This window comes from Mesoplodon mirus (genome assembly GCF_964341445.2).
Source record: "Mesoplodon mirus genome assembly, chromosome: 5".
Taxonomy (NCBI): Eukaryota; Metazoa; Chordata; class Mammalia; order Artiodactyla; family Ziphiidae; genus Mesoplodon; species Mesoplodon mirus.
The window spans coordinates 43,228,000-43,246,767 of record NC_138980.1 but is presented as its reverse complement, the minus strand read 5'-3'; the positions used below and the strand labels follow the sequence as shown (position 1 = coordinate 43,246,767).

Below are 18,768 nucleotides of genomic sequence, written 5' to 3'. Positions count from 1 at the left end.
AAGAAAAACGACTGTCTTTGAGAACAGCAAGAAGAGGTGACTGACTGCATTCCATTCTAAGACTACCTAGGGGAGTCTAGAATCTCAAGAGATTGTTACAAGAAAAAAGTAGCAGCCTTGGGGCAGTGCAGGGTGACACATGCCTGAGGAAGGCCACATCTGAGCAGAGTTCGCTCCTTAAGCAGCTCCTGGCCTAGAACAGAAGGAACACAGGTAGCTCCACAAGCACCCAAAGCACTGCTTCTGTGGTTCCCGCGTGTGAAGAGCCCGTTTCCCCTTCCCTAGCTCCTACCGATCCTTCCAGAATCTAAGTGCCACAAAACTCTACTGGACGCTAGGTGCCAGGCATTGTGCACAGCCCTGGGAATACAAAGGAAAGCACAACAATGCCCTTGCTCTCAGACTGGCTTAGTGGAGAAGGCATCACAGAAGGGCACCCTCTCCGGGCCCAGCTCTTTTGTGCCAGGAATTACCTCCACTCAGCACACTCCTATTATGATGACTGTTTATGAGTTAAGTCTCCCACACACCTTCCTTCTGAATGAGCTCTGAAAGGGCAGAGAACACCTTAGCCATCTTGGTTTCTGTAGCACCTAGCACAATGCTCCAGTGGTGTGCGGTGGGGTTATGTGACACTCTTAACTTTCCAGATAGAGGCCATGAAACTGTGGAAAGAGTCGACATTCCACAAGAAGCAAAGGCAAGAAAGTTTGAAGAATAAATGCCTGCCATATCCACCTCTTATTTGCCTCCTCCTTTCCTGGGGCTGCTGTTCACCTGGCTTTGTAACCCCTCCTCACTAGAAGGTTCTAGGCACTGCACAGTCCACACCACTACACCCTGGTCCCATCCACAGGGCCCATCCCTTACCCCCAAACAAGTCCCATTCAACAAGACCTCATCCTCCAAAAGGACGTCATTCTGTGCTTTGCTACCTTCTAAGAATTCAAGCAGGCCCCAAACACAATGGGCTGCCTTGTGAAGCACATTTTTACCAATCCTGGCTCACTGACAAGTGGTGCGTGGTGGTTAAGTGGGACAGGTGGTCTTAAAACCACTGTGATTTTCCCGCTGCAACTGAAATAAAATCCAAACTCTTTCTGAGACTTGGCCCCATGTGATCCTGGTTCCAGACTCTCCCTGCTGTACTGGGGACTTTCAGTCCCTGGCTCTGCATTCTTCCTGCCCTTTCCCACCTTCGGGCCTCTGAAGGTGCTGTGCCCTCTCCTGGCTTCCCACAGCTTGCCATCTCTTTACTTACAGCTTTTAGCACAACTTAGTTTTGCTACTTACTTTCTCTCCCTCAAACCATGAGCTTGAGATCAGTGACTACGTCAGCACCCAGCTCCGTGCCCCGCACACAGTGTCTAATAAATATTCGCCAAATAAATAAAAAAGGGGGTCCTCTGTCCCCCTCCAGCTCCCCCACTAACCTTTTTTCTGGATGCTTCCCGAATCAAATCACACCATCTCTTCATTCCCGAGTCCCATTTCCCACAACTCATTCTCCATTACCTGCCCCCAGAAGTTCCCATCCTCATACATACCACTGATCCATTTAGTTGTCCATCCTTCACAAACCCCGTGTGCACCATCTCTCAGCCCTTACACCCCCCAACACTCCTCTTCCCCCTTACGTCCATAAACCCTGAGACCACCTTTCACCATAAACCTCTCCATCCACAAACTCCCCTTAAACCCATCCCTCTCACCCCAAGATGAGCTCCTAAAACCCAGCACCCACAGCTTAGCGCCATGAACCCCCTTTCAATCCGTTCCATTTTAACCCCAAACATCCCTTCGGCCTCAGAACCCCCCTTCAGTCCTCCTCAAAATCCCCCGCCCCCGATCTGCCCTCTCCCTCTCCGCCCAGACTCACCACCCCATCTCTCACCCTGCACCATCCTCACCCCTCACGCCCCCAGCCGCCCCGGACTTGGCCCCTCGGCCCGCCCCCTTCACTGAAGCGACTTTGGGTGGCCCCCGCTGAACCCGCGCCAGCACCTGGCCTGCGCCTCGTCCAGGCTCTGGTCGGTGATGGCCATGATCTGCAGGACGTCGTCCGTGTCGGAGCCCGGTGGGGGCCGGGGCGGTGAGCGGCGCGGGGCAGGGGGACGGCGGCGCGGGGTGTCCATCAGCGGCGAGGCCAGGCGGGCGCTCAACCAAGGAGCAGCCGAGCCTGGAGAGCTCGCGCGGACATCGTAGCCAACCACTGCCGTCTGTGCGCGCACCACGCGCGCCCCCGGGCCCCGCCCCCTCCGCCTACGGCCGACCGCCGCCAGCCAGGCGACTGCGCCCCGCCCAGGGACACGCCCTACTATCCTCGTCAGCCAACCGCTGCCGCGCGGGCCGCCGTGCCTCGCCCGCAGGCACGCCCCTCCTATCTGCCTAGGACTCTGTTGGGGGTTGCTGTGGCAACGGTGCTTTCTACCCCCACCCTCCTCCTGCCGGAGAAGGCAAGGCCGGCTTCGCTCTGCTTCAGAAACCCCACCTCCCACATCTCCACCTCCCTCACCCATTCCTACTCTTAGACACTTTACACTGCACACGTCCTTAGAGCGCCCCCTTCTCAGAGAGCCCGCACATCTCCTCAAGAGTCCCCACTCCTCAGGGACCTCACTTCTCGGAGCCAATCCCCCCCCCCAGCCCCCACTCTTCCTCATAGGCGCCCATGTCTCAGAGCATCCCACTCCTCAGGGACCTACACATCTCAAGAGTCTTAACTTCTCAGAGCACTGCACTCTTCCTCCAAGACACCCCTTGCTTCTCAGACCCTCCCTAGCCTCTCAGAACCCCATCAACACCCCTACCCCCATTCATCTCCAGAAGCCCAGAGCCCCAGACGCCCGCTCCCCTCAGCCTCAGTGCCAGCAGGTGGGTCACTTGGGCTCCCGGCCTCCCAGTTCCTCCTCCCCCCACCTCTAATATTCCATAGGGTGTACGGGTATGTGTGGTGATGGTGGTTGGAAGGTCAAAACAGTGATTTTCTCAGTTGCAGAAATCACTTCTATTCACCTTTCAAGGTCCAGCTTAAGAGTGACCTTGCTTTATTCATTCTTTTGCTCTACAGCATTCCGCTAGCACGTGAAGGATGCTTTCTGAGGACCTACCCTGTGATGCACCCCCAAATCAGAGCGAATCTTCACAGGTCTTTGTTTCTAGCTGTTAGGACTCCTGGCATCAGAGGATTCTTGTGCGAGAGAAGAGGATTTATTCTTGGACATAAATCACTTCTCCAAAGTCATGGGACCTCCTAGAGCCTGTTTGCACTGGGGACAGACTCCAGACCAGGCTCATAAAGGGACCTCAACCTCCTGGGAACCCTTCAGGACAGGGCCCATCTTCTTCCCATTGCGCTGGAGAGGAAATGCAAACACCAACTGGTCTGATTAGATTCGGGCACTCCAAAGGGAATGGAAATGAATGATGTAGGCTAGTGTAAGAACAACCTGGAAAGCTCCTTGATGAAGGAAACCTGACACTTGGCCCCAGTAACAGGAAGTACTAGAACATGTGGGGACCATGGAGAGCTGGTACCCTGTACAAAAGGTCAGCCACTAGTGCAGCACCACACAGGAGATCTGAAAAGTAGTGGGTAACTTCGGCATCCTTCAGAGAACAGTGGTGGGGGGACGGGTTGAGAGCTTCAGGGACCATCTGAGACAAAAACCTTAAGTCATCTGGTGGAGAGGAGAGACCTACAGAGAGGGAAAAACTGATGGGACAAGATGCCAAAGGAGACCAGAAGAGTGTGGGTTAGAACCTGGAAGATGCTGATGCCAGAGCAGGTGAAACAGAGCTACCTTTGGAGACCATCAGGGGTTCCCACCCCATAGGAATGGTTGGCTGCCTTGGCACCCAGAGTGATACTTTTGTCCAAAAGGCCTAGAGCTCACTGGAGACAAGGACTATGTACCCATCCACGTGGCTGGGTGCTGGCCTAGGTCATCACTTCTGAGATTCAGGCCCCAGGCTCAAGGAGCCACACTGCCTACCTTGGCCCCTGGAGATGTACGTGGCACCCCAGTTTGTTCTTGCCTCCTCACAGAGCTGTTGTAGGGCAGGGAGAGTTTTCCCAAAGGGAAGCTCAGCCCCATTTAATGTAGAAAGATCTACACGTTTTTGGTTCTTTGGCAATGCATGCTTTAGTAGTTTAAGAATTCAGCCTCTGATGGGAGGCCTGGGTTCAAATTCTGGCTAGGTGTGTAAGCAGAGAGAATCCAGATCCTGGTTTACTCTGTGTCTAGCAGAGTGCCTCTATGTATCTGAGTGGGGACTCATCATGGGTCTGGCACATCTGAGACCACAGGGTGAAGTGGGGAAATCCAGGCTGAGCTTGTGACCAACTCCGGACTTTGTGGAAATCCGAAGTCCTTTCCTCAGGGGCCTCTCTAGTCCCTCGATGTATCTCTGTGCCCTTTTGAAACTATGTAACCATGGGCCAAATTTCAATCTCTCTGAGCCACTGTCCTCACATGAAAATATATATAATACCTATGCCACAAGATGCAGGTGGTGATTAAATAATGCACCTAAAATGCTTATCAGTGTGCCAGGCACATCAGAGAAGCTTGAGAAATGGCAACTCTAAAATCCTGCATTCTGGTCCATGGACCCCACTACCCCAAGCCCACAGGTGTGTATGTAGGTGATGGAGTGGGCAGTGGGATGGACACACCTGACTATTAACAATCTGCACTCAGACAAAGGGGCAGGCAGGTGAGAGAAGCCTCACACAGGCCAGAGACTACTCCGGGCTCCAGAGAATGGAGACAGAGAGGCAGGTGGCAAGATGAAGGCAGGGGAAGAGGTGGAGGAGACAGAGGCAAAAGGGAACAACAAGAGAGATGGAGCAACAGCCATGCAGAGACCAAAGGGGAATGGGAACAGGGCCCAGGAGATGCCATGTTGAAGGATCCCAGCTCAGCCTGAGCTGAGGTGGACAATTCTGGGACACAGGGACAGACAGATTAAGCTTACAACAGACAAGGCTTTGGAGACCTCAGAGCGGAAAGGTTTACTCCTTATAGACCCCCTCCTTGTAGACCCCCTTAATTCTTATGGGGATAGACAAGACCACTGGAGGCTCCAAGAGGCCATAAACCTTTCCCAGCTCACGTTCAGCACTCCTCGGTCTGTGCCCCTAAACAATCAGCCTCAGGCAGATGGGGCGCCCATGGTCCATCCCTGTTGCACTGGGCAGCGTGGCTTGAGGGGGCCCTCATCTCTCCCACCTTTATTACCCATGCCACCGTGGACAAGGAAGCAGTCCACAGGGCTTGCCAGGCATGTGCAGGAAAAACAGAAAAGTGTCCGTTAAAAAGCCCCGCAACCTGAGATGACGGAAGAGCCAGATTCCTGCACCCCATTCAACTCTCTCCCAGGTGCTTAGATGACCCCAACCCACAGGGCCTGAGATAGGCACAGTTGTCTGCCTGGGTAGGGCTGGCAGTGGTTTCATGCCAAGCCAGACTGAGGGTCTGCCTTTAAGTCTGGCCCGCAGATTGGGTAGAGCCAGGCGCACCCACAAGTGGCCAGGGGCAGAGCTCTGGCATTTGCTGTACCCTGCTGAAGTCCAAGGTTAGCTAAAGGGTGGAGTCCATCAGGGAATGGCCATTCTCAGGAAGCATGATGCGAGTGCTAGTGCCTGTCTGGGTGGAGGGTGCGTAGCGAACAGACTTGTGGGTGGACCGGCGAAGGCACAGACAGCAGAGGAGGTGGCGGAAGGTGCGGCGCATCTCAGCATCTCGGCATGAGTACACCACGGCGTTGACCAGCGAGTTGGCCTCGGCTAAGAGTAGGAAATATTTCTCCACAGCCAGGACGTTGCAGGACTTGCAGCCCAGACCATCCAGGAGCAGCACCACCTGGCCCGGTGTCCAGCAGACCACAAACGCCCCTGCGGGATGGAGCCTGATGTGAGCAGGGCCAGCTGTTGCAATGGCTCAGAGCTGGAGTAGTCTCCAGAGCTTGGGCGACAGCTGTGCAGTTTGTAGGGAAGAGCTGCCTGTCTTGCTGCCTTTGCAGCATGATGGGGCAGAACTGCTAAGAGGGGAAACCCTTCTCTGATTGTCTGCCAGAGGAAAGCCTTTCCTAACTGGTACACAGTGGACAGGACCCTGGACATTTCTAACATGGAGATTTGTTCTTTGGGGGAAAGGTCACTGTGGGACCGACCAATTACTCGGTGGCGGAAAAGGAATGATTAGGAAGAGTTGCTCTTTGTTTCTTGGGGGTGGTGTGTGCACCTCCCCTGCTCAGACCATTCTACATTCAACCGCCAGACCTCATTACTCCTGGCTAAGAACTCTTAAGGGCTTCCCATGGAACTCAGAACAAAATATGACTCCTGTCTGTGCCTTTCGAGGCTGTGCTGACCTTCTCTTCCTGTGGACCAGTCACATGGGGCTTCTCCCCTCTTTGGAGACACTGGGCTGGTCCTGTTTGGGGCTGTCACCTTCTGTTCCCTCTGCTTGGAACTCTTGCCTTGCCTCTGCTCAGGTAGCACCTCCTTGGAGAACATTCCCCACCCAAATCATCCCCTCCCATCACGCTCTATCAGTCTCGCAGGAGTTGGGAAGCAGGGTCCCACTCACCCAGGATGATGACAACAGTCTTGACCAGGCTGAGCGTGGTTTCACGGTAGTGGGGGTGGCAGCTGACATGCTCTGCCATGCGCTGCACCCGCCGCCTCACATAGAAGAAAATGCGAGTGTAGACAGCCACCATGAGCAGGAAGACGAGCAGGCTGGACAGGGCCCAGACGGCCAGGTAGGAGCGGCTGAGCAGGGGGGCCATGCGCGAGCAGCGGTCCAGGGCGCAGAGGCAGTGCCAGGAGTGGGCGGGCAGCAGCCCCAGGCCCAGCGCGGCCACCCACACGCCCACGATGAGCATGATGACCCGGCCTCGGGGCAGGCGGCTGTGCAGCTGCACGGCCATCACACTGCGGTGCCGCTCCACGGCGATGGCCAGAAGTGTGGCCACGGACGCCGTCAGGCTCGTGTCCAACAGGCCCTGCCGCAAGAACCAGCCCTGAAGTGAGAGCCGGGCTGTGCGCGGGCCTGTGTGGAACATGAGGAAGAGGTAGGCTACACCGGCAAAGAGGTCAGCTGCGGCCAGGTTGCCAAGCAGGTAGTAAATGGGCTGGTGGAAGCGACGGTTGGAGGCGATGGCCGCGATGACCAGCAGGTTGGTCAGCAGCACCAGTACGCTGACAGTCAGCCCCAGTGCCACCACAACCACGTCTTTGGGCCGCCAGTGGGAGCTGAGCTCCTTGCCGCTGTTGTTGTAGAAGAAGCCGATGGTCTCATTGTAGTAGCACTGGCCCATGGTGACCATCTGGGGGCACAGAGGGAAAGGTCAGTACAGAAGGTCCTTGTTGGAAGGACACAGGAGGGAGCAGCAGCCAGAGGGAGGATTAGGACAGGAAGGGCAAGGGTCTCAGACTCAGATGCGTGAGGGCAAAGCGGTAGTGGTAGGGACCAGGGTGACCTGGAAAAGCAAGCTCTGTGAGTTCGGGGGTGGGGTGGGGCAGTTGTTGCTTAATTACTAATAAGACTCTTAGAAAGGTATCTCCCAAATCAAACGACTGGGTGGTTTTGTTTATAACCTAAAGAATCGAAACAAAACTCATTTGCCCACGCGGCGCCAACCTGTGACCAATCTGTGTGTGTGTGGGGGGGGTTCGGTTAGGGCAGGACAAAGGGGTGTGGGCTGTGAAAGCCTGCAAGGGAGGGTCAGTTTGGTGTTGGGGTCAGTGCAGGGAGCGGAGCCCAGGGGGCGTGTGTGCGCAGGGTGGGGCCACTGCTAGGACCTTGCAGGAGGTCGGTGCTGGGACATGGAAGTGACTCGGGCAATCAGATTGGGGGCAGTGAGGCAGCCCCATAAGTTGGGCGGCGGGCTTTGGGCGCGAGCGCTCCCGAAGCAGGCGGGGGATCGGGCCGTTCCGAGTGGGACAAAAGGGGCGGTCAAGAAGGCGGCAGCAGGCCGGGCCTCTGGGGGCCCCCAGGCTGGGGGAGGAAGAGGAGGAGGTAGGAGAGGAGCGGGCGGCGCCCGGGCCCCGCAGCATGTGCCGCGCCCTCCCCAGGCCTCGTGCCCACCCTCCCCCGTCCTCGCGGGTCTCACCTGAGCCGCCCGTCACGCCGCAGACAGGGTGGCCTCGCGCCCGAGACCCATGACCGGGCGACGAGGGCGGGAGCAGAAAAGCGTCTGGGTGCGCCTGGCGGGAGCGGCCAAGAGAGGGCTGGAGGCGGGGTCCCGCCGCCCCGCCCCCGCCACAGCGACCCGCCCCCACCACCTTGGGGAGCCCCGCCCCGCCCGGTCCCCACCACCTGGAGGAGCGTCTCTTCCGCTGCCGCGGCGGGGACAGGGTCGCCCGGAACCGCAGCTCCCCTCTTTCCTCTCCGCCTCGCGTCTTCTCGGTCGCCCCTCTCCACTTCCGGCGCGGGACCCCCACCCCGAGTCCCCGCACACCTCACGCGCCCGCAGTTTTGGGCCTTCGCGGGGCTGAGTCACTCGCTGCCCGAGATTTCCCGCCGTGACCTGGCGCCGCCCGGGCCCACCTCCGGGTGGTCTCAGGGTCGGCGCCCCTGCCCCGGTCCCCCCGCCACCCGCCCGCTCCCTCGTGTCCAATCCGTCGCCGAGTTCTAAGCCACGCCCTCATCCGACCCGGCTCCCACCGCCGCGACCCCAGCCCCTCCTCGGCTTCGCCGGCCTAGAGCTACCGCGCGCCGCCTCCCTTGCCCCGCCGACCTCTCTGGCCCCAGCTGACTCTCCGGCCGCACTCAGGTTTCTCGAAATCCAGACCCCGGCAGCGCTGTTCCCAGCCCGGCCCACGCCTGTGGCGGCCCTGGCCTCCCACGGCCCAGAGCACACAGCCCCATTGTCTCGGTTATCTGCACTTAGTTATGTTTGTTTGATTGTGCAGGACCGGATCGCACGCTGAGCTCCGGGAGGGCCGGCCCGGTGTGACTCAGCCAGGTGCCCAGGCCCAGCCTCTACTGCATGTAGGGCCTCGGGGTGTTCTGAGATGAAAGAAAGGGGGCTTTGGTTTCCCTGGTCGGTAAAATGGGGCGAAAGGATGCTACCTCACCGACCTCTCCCCTGTCACCCTTCTCTGGCAAATAAAGACACTCAAGGTTATAAAGGACACAGTTTATTCAGAGGCCACCAGACCCCAGGCAGGATGTTGAGTCTGGGTTGCCCACACCCTCCAATATCTGGTCACTTGGGATCAGCTAAGGAGGCAGACAGAGATGGGGGAGTGGCAACAACCAAAGTAGCAAAAAGCACCCTGATCCCAGGGGTCAGAGACTAAGGTGGACCTCAAGGACCCCATGATCTATATTGACCCTGAGTGACCTCTGAACCTGAGTGGCCCTGTCGCTTGACATTGACCTGTGTCTAGTATGGGGGGGGGATCCTGGTACATTGCTGCTGAAGGGTTTTAGTTCCCCTAGGCCATGTAGTCTTTCCCTATAGGAACTCTGCAGACACCCCAACATTGAACTCCTGGGATGTTGGGCCCATCTTCTCAGTCCTGGGCTTCTTGGTCAGAGTGCTGGGGTAGTCAGAAATGGTCCTCAGCTTCCTCAGGCTGGGTGCCTGGGCAGCAGGTGGCCTTGGGCACAGACTCGTTATGTAGCTTGGAGAGTAGCCGGGCCGTCTCCTGTGTGATCTCAAAATGCTTGGGCAGTGGAGTGCGGCGCAGAGGGCTGCCCTCACGGGAGGTGGCAGCAGGGCCGGGTCTTGGCCTCCGCAAGCTCCCTTGGGGCACTGATGTGACAGGGGTCTCCTCGCACAATTTGGAAGCCACCAGGGCCAAGCAGGACAGCTGGTGGGTGACAGGCCGTACACCCCCCCGGGGATACTTCACCGGCTGGCGGCTGAAGTGGCCACGGGACTGTGTCCCCAGGGGTGAGTCCTCAGGGCCTTGGCTGGACACTGCAGGATAGGGTGGTCAATGCTGAGCACCCCTAAGTCCTCTGGATACACCCCTCCCCCATTGTCATCACTCAGCCAAGCTACCCCAAGGCAGGGGCAACCCCAGAGCCCCTGGGCTACCCCACAACACACTCACCTTCCTCTCCCTCATTTTTGGTGTCTTTGGTTACCTCCTCTTCCTGGTCCCTCTGCAGAGTTAGAATCTGCAAGAAGAAACCCAAGAATGAGACCTCCAACAGTAAAATGCCAGTTCTTCGAGACTCGTAGACACGCAAAATTTCCCTTGCAGTTTTGGTATCTGGGGAGAGATGATGCCCTCGAGAGTGTACTGCTTGGCCTCCTGTGAAGAGCAGTGTCATTAATCTCAACTGTGGGCTCTGTGAGGGCAGGAATGCCTTTGTTCAACAGAGGACCAGCCCGGAAAGTGACAGCCTTCTCTGCATGAGGAATAGGTGAACTACCGGTCTTCATCCTGCTCTACTTTCTGCAATTTCAGGCCTGCTTTTTAGCTTATCTGAATATCTTTTAGTTCATCCTTTAGCTAAATGCTAATAGCAGTTGGAATTCTTTCTCTGTGTCCCGAGCACTTTCTGAGGTATTCCAGTTCTCAGAGTCCCACACCTCACCAGCAGCAGCTTTTCCAGCTCTGGGGTGCTGCAGGGGAGATCCTAGCTCTCGGGAATGGTGAATGTATCAGGATCTGAGGGTCAGGAAGCCTCCCCTAAGAGTCTCATCTGTAAATGGTTTTCATTAACAGTATTTACCTCTTAGGGCAATTACTATGCAAGCACCCCTGCATTGTAGGCGTGCAGTCTATGGAGGCTTGCACACCCCTCTTTGGCCTCACTTCCTTCCACCTTCCCCTCACTCATTCATTACAGCATGGGGCTGTGCCCTGAACACACCAGGCATGGTCCCACCTCAGGGCCTTTGTACTGGCTGTTCCCTTTGCCTGGAACACCCTTCCCCTGATCTCCACCTGGCTTACTCCCCCCTCACATCCTTCCAGTCTTTGCTCAAACCCATCTTCTCCATGAGACCCACTCACAGCATCCTATTTACTGCTACAGATTGCCCACCACCTCTCACCTTGGTGCCCTTGATGTCCCCAATTTTACCCTACCCTTTCTTTTTTCTATAGTATTCATCACCTTGTAACATCCTGTATAACTGACTTTGTATCATATTTCTTGTTTATTATTGGTTTCTTTCCCACTAGAAGGTAGGCAACCAAGAGGATGGAGTCTTTGAATATTTTGCTAACTGATGCCTAGAACAATGCCTAGAACAACGCTTGGCACATAGTAGGTGTTCAATAAATATTCTGTTGAAGGAATGAATGGTACTCATGTTAGTATCTCTGCAAGGCTCTACCCTGTTGTTACTCCATTATTTCCCACCACTCCATTCCTTACCTTTCCTTTCAGAATGAGTGCAGGGTAAATAAGGAAAGGAGAAAGGGAATGAAATAGAAAATTTTCAAGGGAAAGGAAGGAAGGAAGACAGAAGAGAGAGTGAGAGGATTAAATGGAGAGAAGGCTCTCCCATGTCTGTGGGCCCAGCAGGTTCCTACCTCTGTGGGCGTGGTCTCGGGATGCTTCTCCTGGGCACTAAGGGGCATGGTGTCTGGGTTGGGGTCCGAGGCTAGGGATATGGGCAGGGCGTCCAGGGCAGGTTGTGAGTGTGGTGGCTGGGGGCTGGTTGGGAGGGTTGTAGGGGGTGGGCTGGGGTCTCGGGGCAGGGGCTCAGTGGCCAGGAAGAGGTCATCAATCCCGAAGATCTGCTCATAGTGTACAATGAGGAACTCGATGAGCTGGGCCTGGTGCACGGAGTCTAGCAGGCAGGTGACAGGGCCGGCGCTGGCTACCCCTGGACCGTCCGGCAGCCGCAACAGTGTCGGCCCAAACACAATGCCCAGGTTGTTGGCAGACATCTTGTTCTCCTCATACTGTGCAGCCACCCTGGGGACAGTGTAAGGAGAAGGATCAGGGCACAGAGGGTATGGTTATTGGTCATCAGGTAGGATCTGCAAGCCAGGCTAGTGGCGACTTGCCCAAGTCATGGGTAAGTGGTCCCAGTCATTGTGTACGACCAGCAGCCACATGCCGGGCGATGGGGGTCAGGGGTCAGCATCCAAAGTCAGGAGTCATGTATTAAGTTTCAGAGCTCAGAAAACACATTCAAAGGTCAGAGGTCAGTGTCAGGGGTCAGTGGTCACATGTCCAAGGAAGGAGTCCTGGATCCGTGCCTCAGGTCAGAAGTCACGTGTCAAGGTCAAGGACAGTGCACACCTGAATAGATGGGCCACCAGGTGCCGCAGGGTGTTGTAGTTAGAGTCAGGCAGCTGCACCAAGAGGGTCTTCAGCGAGCGGATAACCTCAGGGCTGGGGCTGGGGGTCCCAGGGTCGTGCCCAGGGTCTGCATGCAGGGTCTTAGCCAGAGAGATGAAGGCGTCGTAGAGGTGGAAGGGGACCACGGGGTCAGTGAGCTGGGGGTGGAATGGCAGGGGGGACATGGGTGTGGGTGGGCTACAGAGGGTCCTCAGTCTGAGCCCACCCGGCCTCTGACTCCTGAGCTGCTGAGCACCCACCTCCTGGAGGAATCGCTTGAGAACACTCGAGACATCGTGAGGTGAGTTCCCTGACAGGTCAACCAATGCTCGGCCGTTCTCAAAAGCCTGGCACAGCCGTTCCACGCGGACCCGGGACCCGCTGACCCTATAAATGCCCTGAAGGGCAAGGGTGGGAAGTTGGACAGCTGGCTTGCAATCTGGCCATTGAGAGGGCTGGGTCACTCACTCTTGGGGGTGATCAAGGGTCAAGGTGGCACCTGCACACTCAGGGCGCGCTGTTCTATCTCGGTGGTGCACCTGGTGATCACAAGGGGCACCTCATCCGGGAAGTCCCTGGGCAGTTGCAGGAAGTTGACCCCAAAGAGGGGGGTCCGGGCTGGGAGCCGCTTATGTCCGCAAAGGATCAGTAGAGTCTCCAGGCAGCGCTTGTGGCAGGTCAGAAAGCACTGAGGGAAAGGTCACAGGGTCAGGGAGGTCATCAGGGGTCAGTGGGGGAAGAGAAGGTCATAGGGATCCTCAGGGAGCAGGGGGCTTATAGGAGATCATCAAATCAGGGCAGGTCCCAGGGGTGGGAAGGTCTTAGGGATCTCAGGTCAGAGAGATGCCTGGGGTCAGAGAGGTCACTGGGGTTCAGCAGAGGTCATTAGGTCATTGGCCCAGGCCACACCTCCTCGCACTCGGTTCCGCTGACCATGAAAGCCTCGCACTCTCGGCACTTGGCTGGGCCCCGCAGCCGCCGCAGCCGGTGGGTTTGGGCCGCGTTGGACAGTGTCCACTTCTTGAACGGGGTGCCTGGTCCGTTCTCCAGCCCATCTCCCAGGTCTGCAGGGAGACAGGGTCAGGAGTGCCTAGTCCACCCCCACCCCACCCCTACCTGCTTCCAGCCTCACCAGGGTCTCGCTCCTCCAAGTCATCTGAAGATTCGGTGCCTGTGGACGAGACCTTCACCAGCCGCCTCGTGCCAGAGCCTGGAGTCAGAGGGTTACAGAGGTTGGGGGTCACAGAGGTCATGGGGAGGCTCCAAGGCTAAGAAAACATTCCTGGTTTTCGGCCTTCCAAAACCACCCACAGATGCCCTTGGGGAAAGGGTCGTGGGTCAGACAGGTCAGGAGTTAGGGGTTGAAGAACCTGGGGGGTGGTTCAGAAGTTGGATCAAGAGAATGGGCCAGAGGTTGAGAAAATAGGTCAGGGTTGCAGGGTAGGTCAGAGGTCAAAGAATGGGTTTGAGATTGACGGCCAGAGCCTAGCCAGGGGCTGGAGGATGGTCCCACCTGGGCTGGAAGTGGGAGAGTCCTGGGACCGAGACTCGCTGCCACCACCCATGCTGTCCACATCACTGGCCAGAGTGGGGCCCAGAGTTCCTAGGAGGGGACAGGTCAGTTAGGTATGGCCTCCTGCCCCCACACCACTCCTGCCTGCCCTTCACGGCACTCACCCTGCCAGCCTGTGCCAGTGTCCTCCCAAGGGCCTGGCTCAGCTGCACTCTCATCCAGCGGTGGAGGTGGGGCTCCAAAGAGCTTCTTTCTTGTGTCCAGAGGGGAACTGAAAGGAGAGGTTTGAGGGCTCTGATAACCAGGAAACTGGCCTGGGATGACATCACCCTGGCATCCCGTTTAGGCCCCACCTCTAAGTACTTGGGTCTGCAAGCCCTTATGGCCATGAGCATCGTGGCCCCCAGTGCAGTAGCCCCAAATTCCCAACTCTCCCACAACTGGGACAACCCCACCCACCTGCTTGGCTCCTACCTGACCCTGCTCCTGGGGACCCACCTGTGCGTGAACTCCTGGAAAGAGAAGGCTGGTGGCAGGGGCGGTGGGGCGTCGGGCCGCAGCGCCCTCACGAACTCCTGGTATCGCTGGCCCGGCTCAAAGGGTGCGCAGCACTCGGCCAGGGCTGCGAAGGCGCGGGGGCCGCGTTCTGCCTGAGCCCCTAGAAGCCCGAACAATCCCAAGGTCACCTGTGGGGCGGAGGCCTCAGGTGAGAGAGGGGCTGGGCCTGGGAGCCTGGGGTGCGGCCTGACCCTGATACCAGCTCGGTCCAGGCTTGGGGGCGGGGCCGGGCAGTGGGAGGCGGCTTAGGGACAGAAGCACGCAGCTGGGGTTGGGGGTGTGGTCAGAACCAGGGTGGGTCATCTTGGGGGGTAGGACCCCCTGGGAGGGGGCCGAGGGGGAAGTGCAGTCAGGGTCTGCGGGGCGGGAACTGGCTGTCCAGCGAGAGGGAGTGGGTCCTGGTGCCCTGGAGGCGGTTTAGGGGCAGGGGGCGCCCAGCCGGGGCGAATGAGTGTGGTGGGCAGCCGTCGGGTTAGGGTCTCACCCGCCTCAGCACTTCGTCCCCCTGCAGCACCAGTTTGCGCACGTGTGATACGATCCGCTGCTTGGCGGCCTCCAGGTCCTGCTGCCGCGCATTGGCCTCGCGGACGCAGGCCTGGTACAGCGCCTCGGCGTCCTGCGCCTGGAGAGACCAAGGCAGGGAGCGTGTGTGGGACGGAGCGTGTTTGGGACAGATCGTGGGACCGGGGGTGCCGAAGCACAGAGGGGCACGGGGCCGAGTCCCCACCTTGGCCTGGGCCTCCTCTCGCGAGCGCCGCCGCCGCTCCTGCTGCTTGTTGGGTCCCGGCTGGGCCTGGGGGGCCGGGTCTTCGGGGGACGCCTGGGAGCGCACCCGCAGGTCCTCGCTGCGCTGCACATACTGGAGCTGGGCCCGCCGCAGTGCCTGCACCGCCTCGTTCTGTGGGCGGAGGAGGGACGCGGTCACTGCTTCTTCATCTCCTTCCCCAGCCCGCTTCCCCAGCCCCACACCCTAGACCTTACCATCCGCTTCTGCTCTTTCACCCACTGCTCTTTAAACTCCTTCCGCCACTTCTCAATCTCAGTCCGTTTGGCAGCCAGGGGCTGGGAAGGATGGGGAATGGGGACGCTGCCTCAGGGCTACTCGATCATTGCATTCACTGGGGCCACATGTCTTTCATCCTTTGGACCCTTTTCTGGGTCTGCACTCTCTCCCCTGGGTCTTCTCACCCAGAAGACCTCTGCCCTCCCCCAGCCCGGTGTCTCCAGAAAGTCTCAGTGGTCACCTCCATCCTTTGTGCCTGGACCCAGAGATGCCAAGGCTCTCTTCCTGGGCACACTTGGCACCTCGCCCCGTGGCCCGCAGAAGAACAAAAGCACGGTTTTGCAATAGCACAGGAAGCCTGGTTCGAATCTCTGCTGGGTAACCTTGGGCGAGTTCCTCAGCATCCCTGGGTCTCAGCTTCCTCATCAGCAAATGGTGCTGATGGTAACGGTGCCTTCCTCCAGGTGGTTGTGGATGGAATAATGCATGAAGGGCCCCCTCACCTGGTAGTAGTCTCTTTTCTGCTGGGCCACTGTCTCCATGGCCAGGGCTCCCAGGCTGAGGTCGTGCTCCAGAAACAGGGTGTAGATGTACTGCAGTGGCATGTGGCTCTGAGGGTGGGGAGAGGCCGGCTGGTGTTGGAGGATGCTGAGTATCTAGGGGTATCTGACTGGGGTTCTGGAGACACTGGGCTCTGGGGGGGTGTGCTCATGGCTACCTGCTGGTGGATGGACACCTTTCCCGCCTCAGCAATCTTCATGATGTTTTTGGCAAACTCCAGCTCTGGGGGCAGACAGCAGGGGCCTGAGTCAGGCAGGGTGTGAGCACTGCAGGGTCTGGGCAGGGCCTGGGACCCGGTAGAAGGGGCCCTCACCATGGCTGGCTCTCTTCTCAGTCCAGGCCAGCAGCTCCTTGGCGTAGCGGCTCCAGGTCTTAGCATACTCCAGGGCTGCATCCACACCCCCCTTGGTCCGAATGAGCCGCAAGTCCAGTTCCTCCCCTGGGGCAGACGGTTGGACCTCTGACCTCTGAACCCTCCCGTGGAAGCCTTCCCTGAGCCCTCAGACCAGACCAGTTGACCCTGTTCTACACGCTATGGCTTCCCCAAACACCCCCTTGTTTTCATTTGTCCAGGTTGCTTTACACTGATTCTCCACTCAGACTGGGGGCTCACTGAGTACAGGGGTTCAGATCTGTTGTGGGCACTGCCGTGTCCCTGGTGCATGGAACAGGCAGTTGATGATGGAAGGACTCCTTTCTGCCCACCCCCCACTCCCCTGGCCTCAAATCCCCCCTACCTGTAAGGGGGGCAGGATCCTCTGGGGAGGGACCACTCCAACGGTTGGTTTCACTCGTCTGAGGGAGAGGGAGACAGCATTCAGGAACAAGCAGGGCAGGGGCTCCATCTTCCTCAGACCCCCTCCTCCGAGGTCCCCTCCTCCCTGTCACCTTGGTCCCCCGTCCCTCACCAAAGTGGCTGTGGGGGTCTTGTCAGGTTCTGGGTCTCCTGAAAGCACAGGGTCTCCAGCCAGCATCTCAAGGGTCCTGGGAGGTAAGGGTGTCAGGATGCCACCCTCCACCCAGTCTGTCCCACCTAGGGGTGCTGGGGGCCCCAGGGTAGTTTGGTGATGGTCCTAGATATCACCTCTGTGATGTCTATTGTATCTAGGAGTCCTGAGGGATGGGGCTTTAGGGGGGAAAGTAGGTGAGCTTTTTTTTATGGGACTTGAGATAGAATTTGAAGGATCCCAGGTAACTTTGGGGTTCAGAGTGGGATTATAAAGCTCTCAAGTGTTTTAAGGGGTCACAAGGGTCACAAGAAGGATACGTGGGGGCCCTAGGATCACTTTGGGGATTTCAGGTGGATTTGGGGGGTTGAATTTTGGGATATTCAGGTGTTTTGAGGATCCAGAAGTTGCAGGTTCCTAATGGGGTTTCAGGCACCTAAATGGTTAGGGATTTGGGGGATCCTGGTGGAATTTGGGGTTACTCAGGCACAGACTCACACGTTCCCGAGTGAGATCTCGAGGTTGTCCAGGCTCCGGAAGATATCACTGTACCTCTTCCTGCTCTCAGGAGCTGAGGGTAGCCCTTGGGGAGGGGAGTATCACACATGGGCCAATGAAAGCCTCCCTCCACCCACAGCACTTTGGCAGGTTGTTTGGAGGGTCGGGGTGGGGCGGGGGTGGGGGGAGAGAGAGAGAGAGAGAGAGAGAGAGTGGGAGAGAGGGAAAGAGAAGAGAGAGAGAGTTCTGTTCCCATGGGGAGTATAGGATGGTGTGGGTGTCTGAGCTGGGATGGAGGGAGTCTGGGCTTGGGTGGGGCCCGACTTGGGACAGGCAGATGGACTCAGGCACAACCCAACACAGAGACAGCTGCTTAGAGGAGCAGAGACACCCACACATGCATTGGCCCAGAAGCAAAGCGACAAAACAGACGTCCTAGATACAGCCACACTGTCTCCCGGGACAGAGCCGGCTTGACAATGGAACCACATGGACCTCAGCCCAGACAGATGGAAATACACGTGGGACAGACCGGCACATGGCCTGCCACAGAAACACACACAGGCAGCCTGAAACCACAAGAGGCATAAAGACCAAATGACAATCAATATGCAAAGCAGAGACACAAAGACAGGCGGAAACGAAGTCGGACCTTGCCACATTTCTGCCGCAGGCACCACTTCTAGGGAGCCCAGATCAGCATGTTCCCCTCCCCGGGCAATGGAGTAGCCGGGTGGGGATCCTGCCGCGTTGCCCTCTCCATCAGCGGTCGTGACACCCTGCCCCCATCACAAATATCAGAAGCAGAAGCGGCCACTTCCCCTTCCTGGGCCCCCTCCCCCAGGCATCCGGGGTGAAGACTCCAAAGGGGGAGGGGGGATCAGGGACTGGTGTCCCGGGTCCCCCTCAGCTTGGGGGTTCCCACAGTGGAGCATCCCCGTGTCCTCCCCATTCAGGAACTCCTCTCCCGGCTCTCTGGACGGAGAGGGATAGGCGGGGCCCCTCATTGATTTGGGAAGTAGGATACTGTCGGGGGAGGACCCCTCTCTGATCCCGTATCCCGGACCGCCTACCCGGCTCTGTTGAGTCCATGGTCCGGCCCTAGGATCGCTCGGCTGGGACGGGGATTGGGATAGAATCGCGCGCCGGCGCCAGCGGGGCCCAGCCCCGATTTCCTGCCGCGGCCGCCGCTGCCCGGGTTCCTCGTCGCCCCGCCTCGTGGAGGCCCCGCCCCCAACCACGCCTCTGCTGGTCGGCCGCACCCTCCTGGCAGGGAAGCGCGGACCACGCCCCCTGCCTGAGCGGCTGGATATGCGGCTGGGCCAGGACCTCCTGAGTGACCTGACGAAATGACTCCATCCCGGCCAGGGTTCCCCTCCCCATATCTTTGCGGGGTCCCCAAACCCCAGCACACTC

At 58.1% G+C, this 18,768-nt stretch overlaps 3 protein-coding genes across 5 annotated transcripts in view; all 3 read right to left on the bottom strand.

The window, feature by feature from the left end:
* The window catches only part of PBX4 (PBX homeobox 4), a gene marked incomplete at its 3' end in the record, with an annotated part of 46,691 nt that extends 44,505 nt beyond the window's left edge, over window positions 1–2,186 (bottom strand). The window contains 1 exon segment of the mRNA XM_082623243.1: window positions 2,005–2,186. Coding sequence (XP_082479369.1) covers window positions 2,005–2,135 — 131 coding nt within the window. The 5' untranslated portion in view covers window positions 2,136–2,186.
* A 2,944-nt stretch (window positions 2,187–5,130) lies between these two features.
* Window positions 5,131–8,198, bottom strand: LPAR2 (lysophosphatidic acid receptor 2). The gene is made up of 4 exons (XM_082622593.1): window positions 8,125–8,198; window positions 6,597–7,338; window positions 6,403–6,481; window positions 5,131–5,913 (listed from the first exon to the last, which is right to left on the bottom strand). The coding sequence occupies exons 2-4, from the start codon at window positions 7,336–7,338 to the stop codon at window positions 5,586–5,588; spliced, it is 1,149 nt and encodes a 382-aa protein (XP_082478719.1). The 5' UTR covers window positions 8,125–8,198; the 3' UTR covers window positions 5,131–5,585.
* A 953-nt stretch (window positions 8,199–9,151) lies between these two features.
* GMIP (GEM interacting protein) lies at window positions 9,152–18,553 on the bottom strand. 3 transcript variants are annotated; one of them, XM_082623733.1, is made up of 22 exons: window positions 18,426–18,553; window positions 18,005–18,131; window positions 17,353–17,437; window positions 16,816–16,891; window positions 16,645–16,702; window positions 16,221–16,346; window positions 16,065–16,129; window positions 15,850–15,957; window positions 15,325–15,405; window positions 15,071–15,241; window positions 14,828–14,965; window positions 14,284–14,471; window positions 13,950–14,056; window positions 13,786–13,875; window positions 13,405–13,482; window positions 13,182–13,336; window positions 12,772–12,960; window positions 12,533–12,670; window positions 12,234–12,430; window positions 11,516–11,903; window positions 10,079–10,145; window positions 9,152–9,942 (listed from the first exon to the last, which is right to left on the bottom strand). In XM_082623733.1, exons 2-22 carry the CDS (start codon window positions 18,012–18,014, stop codon window positions 9,569–9,571), a joined length of 2,889 nt encoding a protein of 962 aa, XP_082479859.1. In that variant the 5' UTR covers window positions 18,015–18,131; window positions 18,426–18,553; the 3' UTR covers window positions 9,152–9,568. The 3 variants fall into 3 exon arrangements, with proteins under 3 accessions (XP_082479859.1, XP_082479858.1, XP_082479857.1); XM_082623732.1 differs by lacking the exon at window positions 18,005–18,131 and having other exon boundaries at window positions 18,426–18,537; XM_082623731.1 differs by lacking the exons at window positions 18,005–18,131; window positions 18,426–18,553 and having other exon boundaries at window positions 17,355–17,476.
* Between the last annotated feature and the right edge of the window lie 215 nt (window positions 18,554–18,768).